This window comes from Poeciliopsis prolifica, unplaced genomic scaffold (assembly GCF_027474105.1).
Source record: "Poeciliopsis prolifica strain line A6 unplaced genomic scaffold, Auburn_PproV2 SCAFFOLD008, whole genome shotgun sequence".
Classification (NCBI taxonomy): Eukaryota; Metazoa; Chordata; class Actinopteri; order Cyprinodontiformes; family Poeciliidae; genus Poeciliopsis; species Poeciliopsis prolifica.
This window is the reverse complement of record NW_026562383.1, coordinates 5,715,959-5,732,714: the sequence shown is the minus strand read 5'-3', so window position 1 is coordinate 5,732,714 and position 16,756 is coordinate 5,715,959. Positions and strand designations below refer to the sequence as shown.

Genomic DNA, 16,756 nt, shown 5'->3' with positions numbered 1-16,756 from the left:
GGCTGGAATAAAACATAGGAGAATCTATAGCGTACCTCTCTAAAACTGTGACAGCCTGCGGCATCGAAAGGCTAAATACGTCCAGGGTACACTGGTATGGATAAGGATTAACCAAAAAAGGCGAGCACTGGAGTGCAGTGATGGCCTACATTAATGCATCTGTTTGAGAATCAATTTAAAACAACAACCAGTTTCGTCGCTGAAACTATTTTCCTTTGAGGTGCGATGCATCAAACATTTGCGTCAGTGAGAAATTCAAACACAACGGAGTGTAAAAAAGTTCACGTGTAGCTTGATGGCAACTTTTCAAAAATGACACTGCTTCAAATTAATGACAGGGTAATTACAGCTTGTCTGATTTTATTTATTTTTTTATTCCCCCCTCTCCATTCCTTTTTTTCTTTTCCCAGTATAAAGCACGTCAAAGCCAATCACTGGTGTTCGCTCAGCAATTACCGGAGCTATCCGAGCTTCTTATTACTCCAATTACCAGTCAAGCATTTATTGAAAATCATACACATGACCTCAGACTATTGTCTCGGCATGCTGAGGTCCAGCCACTGCTGCGAGCTGCGAGCTGACAAAAGAGACGCTGGAACATGCTTTTGATTATAGCCTGGACAACAGACTCTTACTGAGACGGAATCCTAATGACTTTAGACGTGTTGGAAAAGCGTTGTAGAGAAAACTGAGCGAATTATATACTTTTGCTTAAAAAAGAAAAGAAAATCAATAAATCAAATTTTTGAGGTTGCTGATAAGTTAAAAAAAAAGTCTGACTCATTTTTTAGATTTAACAAGTCTTATTTATGTCATTACATTCTCTTGGCCTTATAATAGAGTAAGGTCAGTTTTAAATGGTAACTCATTGCTTCTTGCACTATGGTGGCGTCCATTCAGCTCCTCCTGCTCCTCCCAAAAGAGGCTTAAAATTATGTGATGATGTAATTAAAATTGAAACATATTTTGATATGTTATCCACTAGCAGCTTCTGCAACATGAGAAAGTAAATGGTGAAGCAGTTCTGACTGACGTCATGGATTTAAATGGTTCTCTACAATGTTGAAAAGTATGAAAGATAAGTTCAGAATTGGCATGGAAGTCAGTTCTCATCAATCACTGTCATCATGGTAAAACTATTTTACAACTTGTCTATGGTTATTTTTATTTTCTCAGTTTTACTTCATATCATCATTATATTGTGAGCAATCAGCGCTTAATGGATGCTTCTTCATTATTTTTGTATGAATCAATGAGCTAGCAAAATACAAAATAAAATGTACAGTAATAAATATTCAGTCAAGCTTAATGTTATGCATATCCCTTGTGGATTTGTATTTAAATTAATATTTTAAAGCTGCAGTAGGAAATTTTTGTATCAAAAAAAACCTGACAAATTCTTACTATGTCCTGACAGTAATTTTTTTTTAAATGAATAAATAAATAAAATTGAACTTCCCTGTCCTCTCCCTGTGGTCCTTCTGTCATCTGCATGAATATACACCTCCTGTTGAGAAACAACCAATCAGAGCCAAGGAGAACGTCTTGGCTCTGTCAATCAAGCTTGTGCACGTACTGCTCAAGATTCTCGGTTTGGTGCTGCTGTTCTAAAACCAGAAAAACAACTGTCATTGGCGGCAAGGCTTACTACCATGCACAGTCATTAATTTGATTGTTGTAAAATTAATTTAAAAAATTTGTGAAAAGAGACGGATAAAATTTTGTTTTCTTAAATTCAATACTTTATCATTAAAACCGACTGACGCCAGTTTATCAAAAAAAAAAATCTATCAGTAGCAATCAATTATTACAAATTAGGCTGTAATTACTGGAATATGAAGTAAAACAATGAATATTCGACCCACATCTGTTTAAATATGTTAATGCAACACTCGTTGCTTTTGATAAGATGGAGCAACGTGTGTGATAACGAGAGCAAAAGAGCATTTAACTTAGAGACACCAAGTTGTCGACTGGACCGAGTAGTTTGTCTTCGTTTTCTTTATCATCTGTGTTCAGTTAAATGCCATCAAACAATCTCCGACAAAAACCAAGGAAGCGCTCCCTCACTTTGTTTGGATTTTAATTGCCTCAATGTGTGCACACAAGCAATCAGCCTCATCAGCTCCATCTGCTCTTGATTCGACCTAATCAATTCAGGCGGCACAAACCTGTAGAAAACGTGATTACACTCATCTGTCCGGTGGAATGTAATAAGAAAAAAGGCAATGTCCAAACAATAATTATGTGACAATATGAGATGATTTTTTTTTTCTTTTTCACCATTAAAGCTCAGCGGAGCACCAATTAAGTACAACGTGCAGCAAAAAGTGCTTTTTTGTGTTGTTGTTTTAAACCCACTGCTGACTGCTCTTTTTTCACTCTGTTCCTTTTTAATGGTTTGATGTTCTTTTAAATCAGCAATCTCGAAGCCTGGCGTGACACTGTGACAGGCAAAGGCAGATGACAGGAAATGAGGTGAGATCACAGTGATCTTTGGATCTAGTGGAGACTTTTACCGAAAAATATTTCCCAATTCAACGCTTTCTTCATTTAACCCAACCTGCTCCACCAAAGGTTACTGTGTGACCTATAAAGGTGACAAATAATAAAGCGATTTTCATTTTCTTCCTTCTCTGCAGTGGTCGACCATTGATGCTAAATCATCGTTCGGTACCGACACAGCTATACATATGTAAGACTCAAACGCTGAGACAAATGTAAGTTCCCTGAGGTTGGAGGAAATGCCCAGTATTCAGAGTTGCCGTTTGGTTTTCCTCAATAATTCATAATTTGACAATTTTCTCTTCATGCCAACTCAATTCCTCTGCAAAGCACTTGCTTTGCAGAGGAATTGAGTTGAATTGAGTCTTTTACAGCAGAGACATGAATAGAGCGTTATATTTTGACAGATATAAGCCAATTTCAAAGCGTCAAATTGGGAAGTCGAAATTCTTTTAGGTTATGTTTGATATATACCACAACAACATTGCAACAACTAAAGGTGAGATTGTTGACATTCTGCTTTAAAATGGAACTATGTGTCCGAAAAATATGAGATATTTTCCCCACTTCAACAGCGATGAGATGTCCGTGAAGTGAGCGAGAGTAAAACGATCAGCAGATAACACGAAGGCTGAGCAGAACACAGCAAACATGTTCTGCTTTACGCTTCTGAGCTTTCAACATATCTCTGCTAGAAAACCCACAAGTAAGGATCTACGTTTTCTAGGAAATGCTGTTCGCTGTGCTAACCACGCTATCAGCTACATCCTTTCTAAAATGTAAACTTGTAATGACGATGAAATCTCGTATTACAACTCTTCTCTTATCATCAGTGTTGCAACATCACATCTGCTCCTGTAAAAATTCACTATTAGCAGCATAAAAGGTGCAAAAATAAAATTTTTCTTAAAGAGGAGTCGGAACAAAGTCGGTATGGGAAAAGTTTTGCAAATACCCCGGATCGGAGATCAGCCATGGAATTTTGAAAGTTTACGTCTCCTGGAGAAGATTCAATGTTTAATGAGCATTTCTTATGTAGAGACTTAGATCATTTGTTGCAGTTAAAACGTGAAACACTAATGGAGGGAAATAACATTCCAGTCTTTAATCATTCCAAAGACTGGAATGATTAAAAAATAAAACTGATGTAAAGAGTTGAGGAAGGCAGGAATAAACGTTATCTTAAAAGGCGTGAATAACAGCCCTCCCAGGTATTAGCTGGTGCCGATACCTATTTTTCAGTTTATTTTTTACTGATAAACTAAGAAAAGGAAGAGTCAGTAATTATGAATATAAATGTGGATCCATATGGACAGGCAGCACTACCTGTCAGTCTCAAAGACTTACTGTCCTGCCACTCAACGTTTGAAGAGAAACCTGGCGCCCGCCTGTTAGCGAATCTAAACTGTTCAGATTTGCTGGATTAGCACACACAGGCATACATACGCATGCATGTACACACCAATGTGTACCAATGTGCACACACACTATGGAGATCTAAATAAAAATCAATCCTCCACCCACAACTTATCCCTTCAATTTGCAGGCAGGCTGCTATTTGTACTATACTATTTGTTGTGCTAGCACAGAAAAAGGCTCAAAGCATTTGTGTAAATGCTTGAAGGTAAGAATCTGTGTGTGTGGCTCCAGAACTACAGCAAGCTGACTCAGCCTTGAGAGTATCAGGCGGAAACAGGAGACAAGGACTTGGCTAACAATGTATGCCGGCAGCGAGGTCGGATGCTCAACACACACTAACACAGCGGCATGCGCACACCCACAAACGCACCCCCTACCCCTTTTTTCTTCTTTTTTGTCTTTACCTGCCATAATGGAAGCAACCGTACGTCTTATCTTACACAGATCACAGGATTTAATTGTTTCAGTCAAGTTGACTGTTAATAAAAGAAAGCGGAGCGAGGGGATGATGTGCCAAAGCGTGCAATTAAAGCTCTCTGTGGAAGTGGCGGAGGGGGTGCTGATGTAGGGATGGGGAGGGAGCATAAATATCTGCCTTTTCTGCTCTCTTTCAAACCCACTCTGTCTTTTTTTTTTCTTTTCCCAAACACACGGCAGACCGGCCCACTTCCTTACCAACCCCGTCTCTCACAGCACTGCCCGGACTTCCCACTGCAATTACTTATAAAACTTTTCAGGACCGCCACACGTGGTCGGGTTTTTAAAGAGCTGCGTTCCCCTCCTCACGTGGTGTGGGGGGTATTGAGTCGTCACCGACCCCCTGAATGATCACCGAAAAATAAGGCGACGTAGACAATAGCTCGTCTTGATGAATTCAATTCTTTCAGGACCCTGTACCGTTGTCCAGGCAGCTCCGAGCAAAAACAATCATTGCTTTGAAAGTCCAAGAAACACACTCACTCACAGTTGCTCTTGGAGACTCACCCTCACAACTTCCGATTTAGGATCTAAAGATGATATACATCTCACCGGATCTTGGGACTTTTTTTTTTGTCGGAACTTGTTCAAAGACCCTAAGAGGGACCGTTTCCCGGTCCTTGAGCAGGCGTGAGGGTTGCAGCTGTAATGCCGGGGGAATATCTGCACGCTCGCGACCCAAAAAACAAAGATACAACCACGAAGACAGCTTCAACTGACCTGGTCTGCGGTGGAAGCCGTAACGGTGTTCGACTCGGACATGATTTGATGCTGTGACCCGGTGGTGCTTCTCTGCAGGCCACTGTATGCTCCTTCATTCACACCTTGTCTTTCAGTTCCGCGGCAAAAAAAAAAAAGTGGGGGCGGGGGGCGAGAAAACAGTATACCCTCCCTTTTGCCCTGGCTTGATTAATGCCTGAATTACTTTCACCTCATTTCATCTGATGGAGCTCTGCTTCCTCTCCGCCTCATTCGGCATGGTAGCCCACTCTCTCTCTCCCCCTCCCTTCCTTCTGTGCTTCCAGTTCTGCCTCAACCTCTCTCCCCTCCCTCCATCTCTTGCTCCCTCTGCACCTTACTCTTTACTCAACCCTCTCTTACTTTTTTTCCCCCACTCTAACTCATTGCATTTCCTCTTATCTGTCACATTTCTCCATTTCAGGAGTTTACTCCTGCCCTCCTGTTTAGCAGTACACCTCCCACTTTACCAGCCCCTGCCATCCCCCCGTCCCCTCCAACTTCCTCCGTCTCCCAAAAAAAGACACAGGAAAGATCCAGAGTCTTTTTTTGCTCTACCTCCACAATGAATGGCTCGTTGTCACGCCAGCACCTAGACAGAATACAGAGCAAGTAAGTGGGAGAGGGGAGGACCCATGGTGGCGGTGATGGTGGGGGGGTGTTCAACTTCAAGTTTAGCTGTCCGGAGTAAAGTGGGGGGGGGGGAGAGGGAGGACCCTCGGCCAAGTTTCCTCACGCTTTTTCTCAACAGATTAACACAAGCAAACAAAAAAAAAGTTAGGAGCTTGCAAGCCTTCCACCGGACTCTACTGCCCCCCCACCCCACCACCCAAACCCTCTTTCTTTTTTTTCCTGTCTCCCTTATTTCTTCCATTTGTTTTCAGGGGCAGCTGCATGCAACTCTGCAGACCACCAACAACTTCCCCTTTCAGCGGTACTTGACTCTTCCAAATCCTCGTCCGTCTTTACACCCTGACGTTGCCAATGCCCTCCACTCGCCCACCGTTTCACACCGAGAGGCCGGCCCACGCCAGAAAGCCCACCTCTTTCGCCTAATCAGCAATGCGTGCACAGAGTCGACCACCCTCTGAAATCTAAGCGCTTCTCCTCCTGGGCCGCCATTTGGATGCCAACATTTTTGTGTCTGTTTGCCACCGCATGGCTAATGGCCGCCCACAACAACAACAAACACAAAAAAAAAAAAGGAGAAAAGTGGCTGAAGGGCAAAACTGCATCGTTAATTGAGGGGTGATTGAGAGATTGACCAAAAAAAGAAGAGAGAAAAGAATCAGTATGAGATGCTGTCACTCAATAAGTCGTGTAGCAATAATTGTGCGAGTGAATGCGGCGGTGAATGACGTCCAGAGTTGACAAGCAACTGGCGCCTGGCCTAATGGGTGTTTGATAGCCGTGGACAATGGCTGCTGCCGCTTGAGTGGAGGCCCTCCCGTTATGTTTAGCACGAGACAAGCAACACGAACCGGATGCTTTTCATTTGTCTATCAATTAAACGCGACAGAATCTCACAGGGGACGCAATAAAAGATTCATTAGCATTTAGCCACCCCATTCAGAATGCTGAGGGGAAACACTGAAGGGCAAAGAAAGGAAACGCTCTTGACAGACGACTGCGTATGTTGACACGTTTGTAAAACATAAACTGTTTGATAGGGTGAAGTTGTGTGTTTTTGCCATGACTTGTATTTCATCCCCGCAGGTTGCTTAAGGCAATAAATTTACTGCATCGGGTGTGTGTGTGTTGTTCTTATATTTATTCTAGCGGAATAACAAAACTATAATCTCTGTTCTATTATAGATTATAAAGTAATTTAAAATAATCTATAATAAAGCTATAATTAACACCTTAATCCGATTAATGTGTTAATTAATCACATTAATTAATGTAATTAAAAATCACATTAAAGGTGATCTTCAATGTAGGTTAGCTTTCAATGGAATAACGTCAAAAGTGTCACTAGTTGTGTTGCTTTCTCTTTGTACAGAACAAAAACTAGTTTGTCTGTGTATTTAGCTTTTGAAGCAGCACCGGCTGTGGTTTTGCTATTTCCTTTTGGTAACGTTTAAGAAAGCTATGATTTCTTAAAAACAAAAAAAATGAGGTGGTCTGAGCAGTAGTGACATCTTCATAAAACATGAACAAATTAGTGTTCGCAAAAAAATTTGGAACTACGTCTGGCAAACTGGCCTAAAAAGGCTTTGAATATGTTTTCAGACTGATACATATCAATAACTTTGTTGCTCATCTGAAACGCGAATTTCTCAGGCTTGAGTTAAAATGACTAACTTTTTTAGATCTTTAGGCGTATTTTATGTGTGTCTATAAGTGGTGGGTTTTTAGACAGAGAAAATGAACAGTTCATTCATAATGACCAGGCTGGCTTAGAAAGGGTTTTTCTCCCTTGATAAATGAAGTTAGCATTTGAATTTTTAAATTATTTATTCATTTTGTCTTTGCTTGATATCTCAATGCATTTGATGATATAACCATTTAAATGTGACAATGAAGTAAAGAAGTATGTTAAAAAGAAACATTTGTATCACTCTTCATAGCAGTTCATAATTTCCTCTACAAGGAAGAACGCATTTAAACTGGTTTTTGTTAAGGTTCAATTGGCAAGATTAGGTCAAATGGACTTCAAGCACTTTGATTTCAAAGTGTTTGAAGTACAGCACACACATGCATGCACTATATAATCCACTTCTTTTATTGTGCCGTTCCATATTGGAGGAGTCACAAAAAATTCACTTTGTACTCAACTAATGAGAATCTATTACTAAAATAATTGAGACTAAAGCTGGTTTCTAGCAAAGGGGCTGCAAAGGTGTTTAGTTAGCCAATGTTCAATTACATTAGGTCATTTAACTCTAATTAAAAATGCACAGATGCTGTTGCTAACAAGTGATTTTTTCCTTTTCACTTACTCCTATTACTTCTTGTTACAATTGTAGAGTTTCTGGGACATGGATGATAATGTGCACAATAAGGATTTTTTTTTCTTGCTGTTTAAAGATGGAAAAAAAAATAGTGCTGACACAAACACTCCACGCTGGACTTTTTGTTTCAAATTACTAGCAGTCAAAGAAAGCAAAAGGTCTAATTTCGATCCACTCCCCCAAAAAAACAGACGTCGCTTGTTTTGATAAAGTAACCAGAATTTGCATTTGATTTTATTTACTTTTCTTAATAATGCTGAAGAAAAAAAGTTATTGAACATGTGTTCTGTATCATAATTGATATTATACGTATCTGAAACAAGAAGCAAATGCCTTGGGCGTCATTCCCTCATCTGTTTGCACCCACTTAATTTGTTATAGATTATGTTTTGTTTCACAAAAGAGATGACTAAACTCCACAAATAATAACTATAATTTTTACTGCTTTTTGTTTTGCTCAAGTTACTGTCGAGATTTGAATAACTTGTAAGCCAATGACTTATATTGCATATTTCATATCAGATTAACATTTCAGTGCCAGAGGAAAGGGTAAGGCAAACATGAACCACTTGGACAGGCAGGGAGAAAAACGTCTCGCTTCCAGTTTTTCCTTTTCTTTCTGTCTCTTTCATCTCCACTTTTGTGGTTTTTGGCTAACTTTCAAAGTATTCCTATCTGGATTAACAAACAGTTTCAAATATCACTGCATAATTGACACAGATACACAGTATCTCTCTAAAGCCATTCTGCATGTTTGCTGAAAAGTAGCTTTGTGATTTTAAAGGGCAAAAAGTATTAACAACGTAGAGTGATAAATTGCAAATATTCAAATTGTGACTTGGGTTTCTTGCTATAACTGGAGGTTGCTGCTTGTGTTTGTACAACTGTCAGTCTAAGCATTTTTTTATCTCACTGCTCAGTGGGAAAGAAAAACTCTACGTCTACAATTCACCACTTAAGCGTGAATGTTTATGGCTTTACAGCTGAAGCAGGTTTTCTATCGCAGTGTTGGATATTTGGCATGCTAGACTATGCTAAACTCCCAATATTTGTGTCTGATTTACTGTGATTTCTTTAATTGTGTGATTTGCTATGTCTTACTCTACTGGAAAAACAAAAAAGAAGTCCGCCTATTTAAGTTTACATTTTGATCACAAAACTGTATCATGGATTTGAGAAATGACAAACAAATCTGGGTTTTTCTTAAGAGTTCAAGTGATTTTTTAAAAATGTTTTTTTATTTTATCCTTGGCAATGGCATCGATGAGGGACGAGAGGCTGTCTCTTGTGAAAGTCATCCAACTTGTTCTGCCTTGGTCAGATATCCCTCAATGTTCCTCGGAAGATGTGCAGAGTGCAGCTGATCCATGAGTCACTAAAATTTGCGACGTTCAAACCAAGGCACAAAGTTTGAACAGAAAGTCAACTTTCTGTGTTAAGTTTCGCTAAAAATCTAACACAGAAAACTGCAACCAAAATTGAACCAAAATTTAATTTTCCTTAAAAACAGAAAGCAAACATGGTAATGTTTTTATAGGAATGCACAATATTATCAGCCAGTATTAGGGACATCGGTCATTCCGTCAACATAATCCATCGATGTAAAAGCCGTTGTTTTCATATGACAAACCAGTGACAATAGCATATCAGACATTGCCCAAAATCCAATATCATCCATTCCTAAATGTTTAGCCTCACAGTTTAACAAGTTCTTCTACAGTAAGAGTGTGAATGGATTTCAGCTGTATTTGTGCACCATCTAAAAAAACTCTAAGGATCTGAAGATCCTCCAGGAGTTCACTAAATCAAGAAATTAAATTACATATGGCGATAGAAAACCTATGACTCCGCCAAAGGAGTTACAAACTTCATCGGCTGAGATGGGAGAGACTCCGCATACGACACCTGTTGACTGGATTCTTCACCGGTCAACAGCGCCTATGACAAATCCACTTGTGAAGAAACTTCATATCAAGGTTTGAGTAGAATTTGTCAAAAAGCATGTGGGAAACACCATGGTCAGGCAGAAGGAAGCTGTGTGGTGTAAGGAGACCAAACCGGAGCTTTTAGACCGTTACAGATGAAGATACGTTCAGCGGACATCAAACACTGCACATCATTGCAAACACACGTAGATCTTTATAAAGCTGTCGTTTGTCAGCGGTGGAAAAAATGGATGGTAATTTCTTTTGGTTTTATCTGAACACGAATAATGAAAAACAAATCGGAGTGTGACTTCATTTGTTTCAATTAGCCAACTTCGAAGAGAGCCAGTGAATGTATCTGCACTCATTACATCCAATGCAATTTATGTATCTGTCTCTTACAGCAATTTGGTTAATTTCTCTTCACCTCTCATTAGCTCAGCATGCCTGCGACGGGACGCCAGACTGTGGGAGAGAGGTTTCGAAGTGAAGGAAGCATGGGCAGAGTGCACACTATTCTTCCTGAGCTTTTCATGCGAGGAAGCACAGAAATCACAGAGCCTCGTGTCGGCAAAACTGCACCGGACTTCTGGACAAGATGAGCACCAAAGAAAGTCACACAGGAGAGGAAAACAGACGTTTTGTGGCGTTCAACGATCTGACTTACAAACAGGAGTGTGAAGAAAGACGCATTGAAGATGAATGGAAAGTGGGACAATGAAGACTCAGACACAGAGTGATGTTTGTCCGTGGGTCAAGCAGACTTGAACTGAACACGACCTGGCCTCTCCAGGGGAGAGAAAAACAAATGACAGAAGCAAAAAAAGAGAGAGAGAACAGGGAGACATTTCCAACGCTTGGTTAAACCCGAAGTTCTCCATGTTAGTTTCTCCACCAACCCCTTCGACCCCCACCCCCCTCCCTCACTGTTTTGGCTGGGAGGGCCCCAGCTGTTCAGTCTGTATAAATAGCGTGAGGCTTCGGCTCGGACCCCCGGGGAGAGCGGGGCTCATCGGAGAGAAGGCATGGGAACAAATCGGGCTGGAAAAGCACACGGCACACACGTTTTTTATTTTTATTTTATTTATTTATTTATTTATTTTACAAACATATGGGACCATTTGCTGGGGATGAAAAAGTGGGGAACACGTGAGCAAAGTTGGCCTCACGTGGCAAAAGTCACAGTCGCGCTGAAAGTGTGACAAAAGTTAAAGGAAGAAGAAAAAAGAGTGGAGAAAAAAGAGAAAATGTGCCTGAAGCAGACAAAGCACTGTCCAAGGTGCTGCTGCTGCTTCGTGATCAGAAGCTAATCCGCTCTTCATTATATGCAGAGATATTAAAGCCAGTGAGTGAAAATCTGTTCACGCCGAACAATAGAATCTCAAAAATTACATAGCGGGTGAGATAGAGGAAACAATTTTTCAAGCTTTTATGAAAGCTTTTATATCATCTGGTGTAGTTGACTATAACTGAAAATCTGAACGCTAGTTTTTCAGAAACGAGGAAGATGATCTGCTCCATCACGTTTCAATGGAATCAACATGGCCCCTTTTTTTAAATAAAAATTGAAGCAAGCCTATTTCTGTCTAAATGTACATGTTTTATTTTTTAGTAGACTCTGATCGGTGACCAGCAGTTTAGGAATGACACTACTTTTCAGAGGACTTCGAAGCATTCAATCAGCAGCAGGTAAAACGATTGAGACAAACATGGTGGGAGTTTAAGGCGGCAAACCCCTGGTTACTGGAAACACTTCTAACTCCTGAGCCATACAAAAACACCTCTGTAGAGAAACATCTGTCCTGTAATCTGGAGGGGTTTATTTTATTTTAGTAATATTTAGTAACATTTTCCTACTGTTCGCTTATTGTTTTTGTCTCCAAATGCACTTCACCTGAATCCGTCACGTTTGAACAGAATCAACAGAATCTTCCGTCGTTCAGCAAAGGCCAAAAGAAGCTTAATACTACACAAGCTGCAAAGGAAATGCAGAGAAAAATCAGCTGGTGAATGAAATCAGATGGTTTTAAGTTCGACTTACCCGAACCTGACATCTGATTTTTGTGAACACGAAAGAAAACTGTTGAATTTCTGACCAATCTAGAAAGTAGAGAAACGTATTTTGTTACCAGTAGTTCTTCGAAGTAACCCAACTAACTTCCCAAAATTGGTGAAGAAGAAACTGCCTGCATTCTAATCTGATCGGCCCATTTCGAGTTTCTTGATTTGAAGTTGGCTTTAGATGAAGAAATGTGATAAATAACACGCAGGACACGCAGACAAACAGGCGGGACAACTGTTCAAAGATGAGAAAACGACTGCTCTCGACCGAAGGAGCTCGCAGCTGCCATTCAAAGGCTGCATGGCCAGAGAGCAGGTTCAGTTCAAATGCAACAAATCACCTAAAATTACCTCTGAAAAGGCTTTTGAAAAGAGTGCAACTGGAAACCTCTGAAAACAATAATTCCCTCCCCTAAAAAGGAAGTTTCACGTGTCCGGACGCCGTCCATAATTTCTCTGACTTCTGAGGAGGAGAGAGGAATTAAGGGGGAGAAGTCTCCTCTGTTTTACTTGCTTGTCTTATTCCTTTGTTGGGTCTGAACGGCGAAGGATGGCCCATTAAAACTCTCATAAAAGTGGAAAAGAAAGAAAGATCAGAAAACAGAATTTTCAGGCTGAGTGGGCCCTCTTAATGAAACCTGGAGGTCCCAAACACAATAAAGGCCCCCATTTCCCTCTTGCGAAGCATGTGTGCGTATATACGTGTGTGTGTGTGGGTGTGTGTGCGTGTGTGTGTGTGTGTGTGAGCATACATTGGAAGTCAGTGAGTGGTGAGAGTTACCTTTTCAACATGGCCCAGCAGAGGACGTGTTTGGCACTTGTGGCGCTTGTGTTTTAATTGTACGCTCGCCACAGTTGCGGCTGTTCAACTGACTGTGTGCAGTTGAACGAAATCTTTTTTTTTCTTTCTTTTTTTCATCTTCTTCAGCAGGCTGCAATTTTTTTGTTGCAGTCTGGAGGTGGAGTGAAATAAGAGACCAAATCATATCTGACCAAGTCATCCTCCTCCACCTGCCCTCTAAGCTCCGTCTTTCTCGAGCTCCCGATTTACATCTGCTTGTCGGTGCTTTCTGCCTCAGAGGCAGTCAACAGGGCTGCTGAGCACTGCTGTTAGCTAAACGACTGACTGGCAACTCAATATGTTTCTTACATAACTGCGGAAAATAAAAAATAAAAAAAAGAGAAAGGGAGCGATGGCGAGAGAGATGAAATGTCTGTTTTTCACCTGTTGGTCGGCGTGGAGCACGTGGTGCAGAGCACGCTGAGGAGGAAAGCACATACAGCGTGACTGCTAACAAAGTCAGGCGTTTCTGACTCAACACAAGCCACTGAATAATTAATATTTAAAACTTGTATATATATATATATATATATATATATATATATATATATATATATATATATATATATATATATATATATATATATATATATATATATATAAATATATTTCTTTTGTAGAGTTTGAGTTTGCATTAGACTCTAATGTGTGTCCTGCATGTGTGTGTGTTTGGGTCCTGACCCAAAGGAGGTGTTGGCTGTCGGATCCACTTTTTATTTTTGTTTAGTTTCTAGTTCACAGTTTACAGCACACATAAGTCCCACAACCCCTGGGAAATGGAGCACACACACTCATGCGCACGCCTGCAGACACACAACATCAAAAATAATTTGAGTATATCAACAATATGACCTTCCAGTTCCAGTGGTAAATGTTCATCAAAATGCAAAGTTTATTGAATGTGTTCTTGCATTATTATTTCTTGAAAATTATCTCAAAATTATCAATAATCACAATAATTCCTGGGACAATTTATCATCCAGCAAAATTTGTTATTGTAACAGGCCTATCCATAAATAACAGATCTTTGGAGACTTTGTATTCTACTTTGTGATAATGTAGTGTTTTGTGCTGGCTTATCACCTAAAATCACAAAATAATACATTGACATTTGTAGTTATGATGTGACAAAACATGCAAATCTTGAACTTGATGTAAAATTGGACATTTCTGTACTCCACAAACATCTAATGACTCAAAAGTGTTTTCTCTTTCAGGACATTATTAGTTCCTCTTTCTTCCTGTCTCTTTTTTTGCCATAGCAAAAAACCCAAGATTTCATATATTCCTTTCTCTATAGTTCTGTCATTGACATTTTGTCATTGACAGAACAAAAACAATAAAACATTTTTTCGTTGCTATTGCTCTGCTAAATAACAGAGACTAATTCTCAAGGAAAACTGAGAGATGACTAAACGGTACATGAGGAGCTTGTGATTCTAAAATCTCTCTGACGCGAGTTCAGCCAGGCAGCACGCTGACAGCTACCAGTCAGCTTAAAGGAAAAGACAAACCCCACTTGCATAGAGGCGAATGAAAAAGCCACACTTGAGGAAATGCACCATTGCACATCTGGGTGTGATGGCAAAAACGCAGTGCATCAGTGAAAGCAGAAGTCAAACCGCAATTCAGAACAAGAGACTTCCTGCACTTTCATTGGAACAAAACGTGCAGGAACAATCGCTGTTACAAGGCGACGAAAGAGGTTGAAACGTGATTTTCAACCCGACTTCAACTTGCCCCCCCATTTCCTCATGTTCTTTGATCGTCATCCAGACTTGGGTGACCTCCTCCGCCCGTTTGGCCTCGGAGGTTGATGGAGCTGCAGCAGTGGTCCACACCGCCTGACATGTAAATGCAACAAATCAGCAACGCCGCAGTCCCAACTCCTCCTTCTCCTCCTCCTACCCTCACATCCCGTGACATACATCTCGAAACGCGGACACTTTAAAGACTGCGAGTGCAAAAAGAAGTCATCAAGGAGTGAAAACAAAGAGACAGTTCTCTGTTCATCCGGTGAAAAGCCTAATGCCAGGGCACCATCTGCTCATCCGCTCGGTGGAAGTCGCCACTTCCAGGGCAGTCAAAGACAAACGGGGAGATTGAGGGACATGGGGTTCTTTTTGAGAGCTGTGAGCGGTGGCAGGAGATTTAAGTTTGGACAGAAAGAGAGAGAGAGAGTCCTGGCAGAAGGCTACGGACCGAGCCAAATGGTAGCAGGAAGCTACCGTCTAGTGTGTGCCGAGATTTACGGTGCCCGCTCCATCCACCAACCATCTGGGCTAGTATAGATAAATCTAACTTGACGAAAAGAGCAGGAACTTTTTTAGAAAAAGGCAATGTTACCCTCTTCAAACGGCAGTTTGGGTGAGTAGTTTACATCTAAAAGGTTAGACAAATAAATCACAATTACAAATTGTCCTTGTGGATGTCAGACAATGCGAGAGGAGGATACGGCCGACAAAAGAAGTTAAGGAGAGGGTGGAGTTAGAGTGGGCGCACTCAGAGGAAGAGGAAACAAAGAGGCAATGGGAGCACCACACACACACTTTCTTTCTTTGATTGGTTGCTGATGACTTGAAGTTGCAGCTGACACCAGTGGGCAAACATCACTGTGCAATCCTTTCTGGGGAACAGCAGTCTTGACCGTCGGCACGGAGAAATTAGAGAAAGCTTTGTGTATGACACTCCAAGTCAGACAATCCAAGAAATAAAGAAAGAAAAGATCAGATTGCCTTCTCTCTAAAGCTGCAGTTAAAACTCAAGGCTGAGAGTTTGTCGTCAGCTGATATCTAAGAGTGCTTGAAAAGTGGTAAGTGGGTGTTAAGCAGACTAACAAAGCCTGACTTTCAACATACTTACTTAGAACTTTTGGTTTTCGAGTTCAAAAGTCTGCACTTTAATTTGTGCAGAGAAGTCAAGTGTTGTTTAGAGAAGGGACTGCGATCGAGTGTGGATGGCATCCGACTGTGGTTTTACCTTTTGAACTGGGTGACAGTAGACCAGGATGTACTGTGCCGAATTTCTGGTTAATTTGGCATCACAAAAATATACAAAAACATACAAATATACATGCATTGAATGTATATACTCTTATTTGCTTAGGATTTTGTAGTAATCTGCTACACTGCAAAAATCCTAAATCTTGTCAAAAAAATACTTTTTGACAAGTTTCTTGTGAAAATATCTTAAAAACGTTAAATAAGACAAACTCACTTTCAAATAACTTTTCAGTAAGAAATAGCAACTTTCTTAAAATAAATAAACCCTTAATATTGATGAAAAAGTACTACTTCCATTGGCAAATTATTTTACTTATTACATGGGAAAAAATGTCTTGTTATAAGTGGAAAAAAATGCCGATGGAACTTGAACTTCCTCATCAGTCATCAGTAATTATTGATTTGAAACAAACTCTTATTTCTTGCTGATAAATTACTTGCAAGGTTATTTTGCCATGTTCAAAGTTTTCTGAGATATTTACACTAGAGGCTTGACAAAAACAACACTTGGTAAGATTTAGATTTCTTGGCAGTGTACTTACCACTGCCGCAACGAGGCAACAGCTTGCACATCTTACCACAATTTCTCTTGAAACACAAATACAAATTTGTTTTTAAATACTGTCTAAGATATACAACGGCACATCTAACATCTGATGTTTGCAACCAACCAATAACTGAATGAACCCGTCTCAGTTTTGCCATGTTGCTCTGACAGTAACCGTCTTCTGTGCTGCAGAGTGAAGGAGACTCACTTTTCTCTATTTTCTGTCTCAATGCGATGCTTAAAATTGAACCATAGCGGTGTGAGGAGATGTTTAAAAGAATGTTATA

The 16,756-nt window shown here is 40.3% G+C and overlaps 1 protein-coding gene across 4 annotated transcripts in view; it reads right to left on the bottom strand.

Moving 5' to 3' along the window:
• slc6a9 (solute carrier family 6 member 9) overlaps positions 1–16,756 on the bottom strand; it is a 69,673-nt gene that overhangs the window by 38,635 nt on the left and 14,282 nt on the right. Inside the window, exon 1 of one of the 4 annotated variants that reach the window (XM_055033386.1) lies at positions 5,122–5,208. The exons of the other annotated variants lie outside the window; for them this stretch is intronic. Coding sequence (XP_054889361.1) covers positions 5,122–5,163 — 42 coding nt within the window. The 5' untranslated portion in view covers positions 5,164–5,208. Of the gene's footprint in view, positions 1–5,121; positions 5,209–16,756 lie in introns of those variants that run through there. 4 annotated transcript variants of the gene reach the window in all.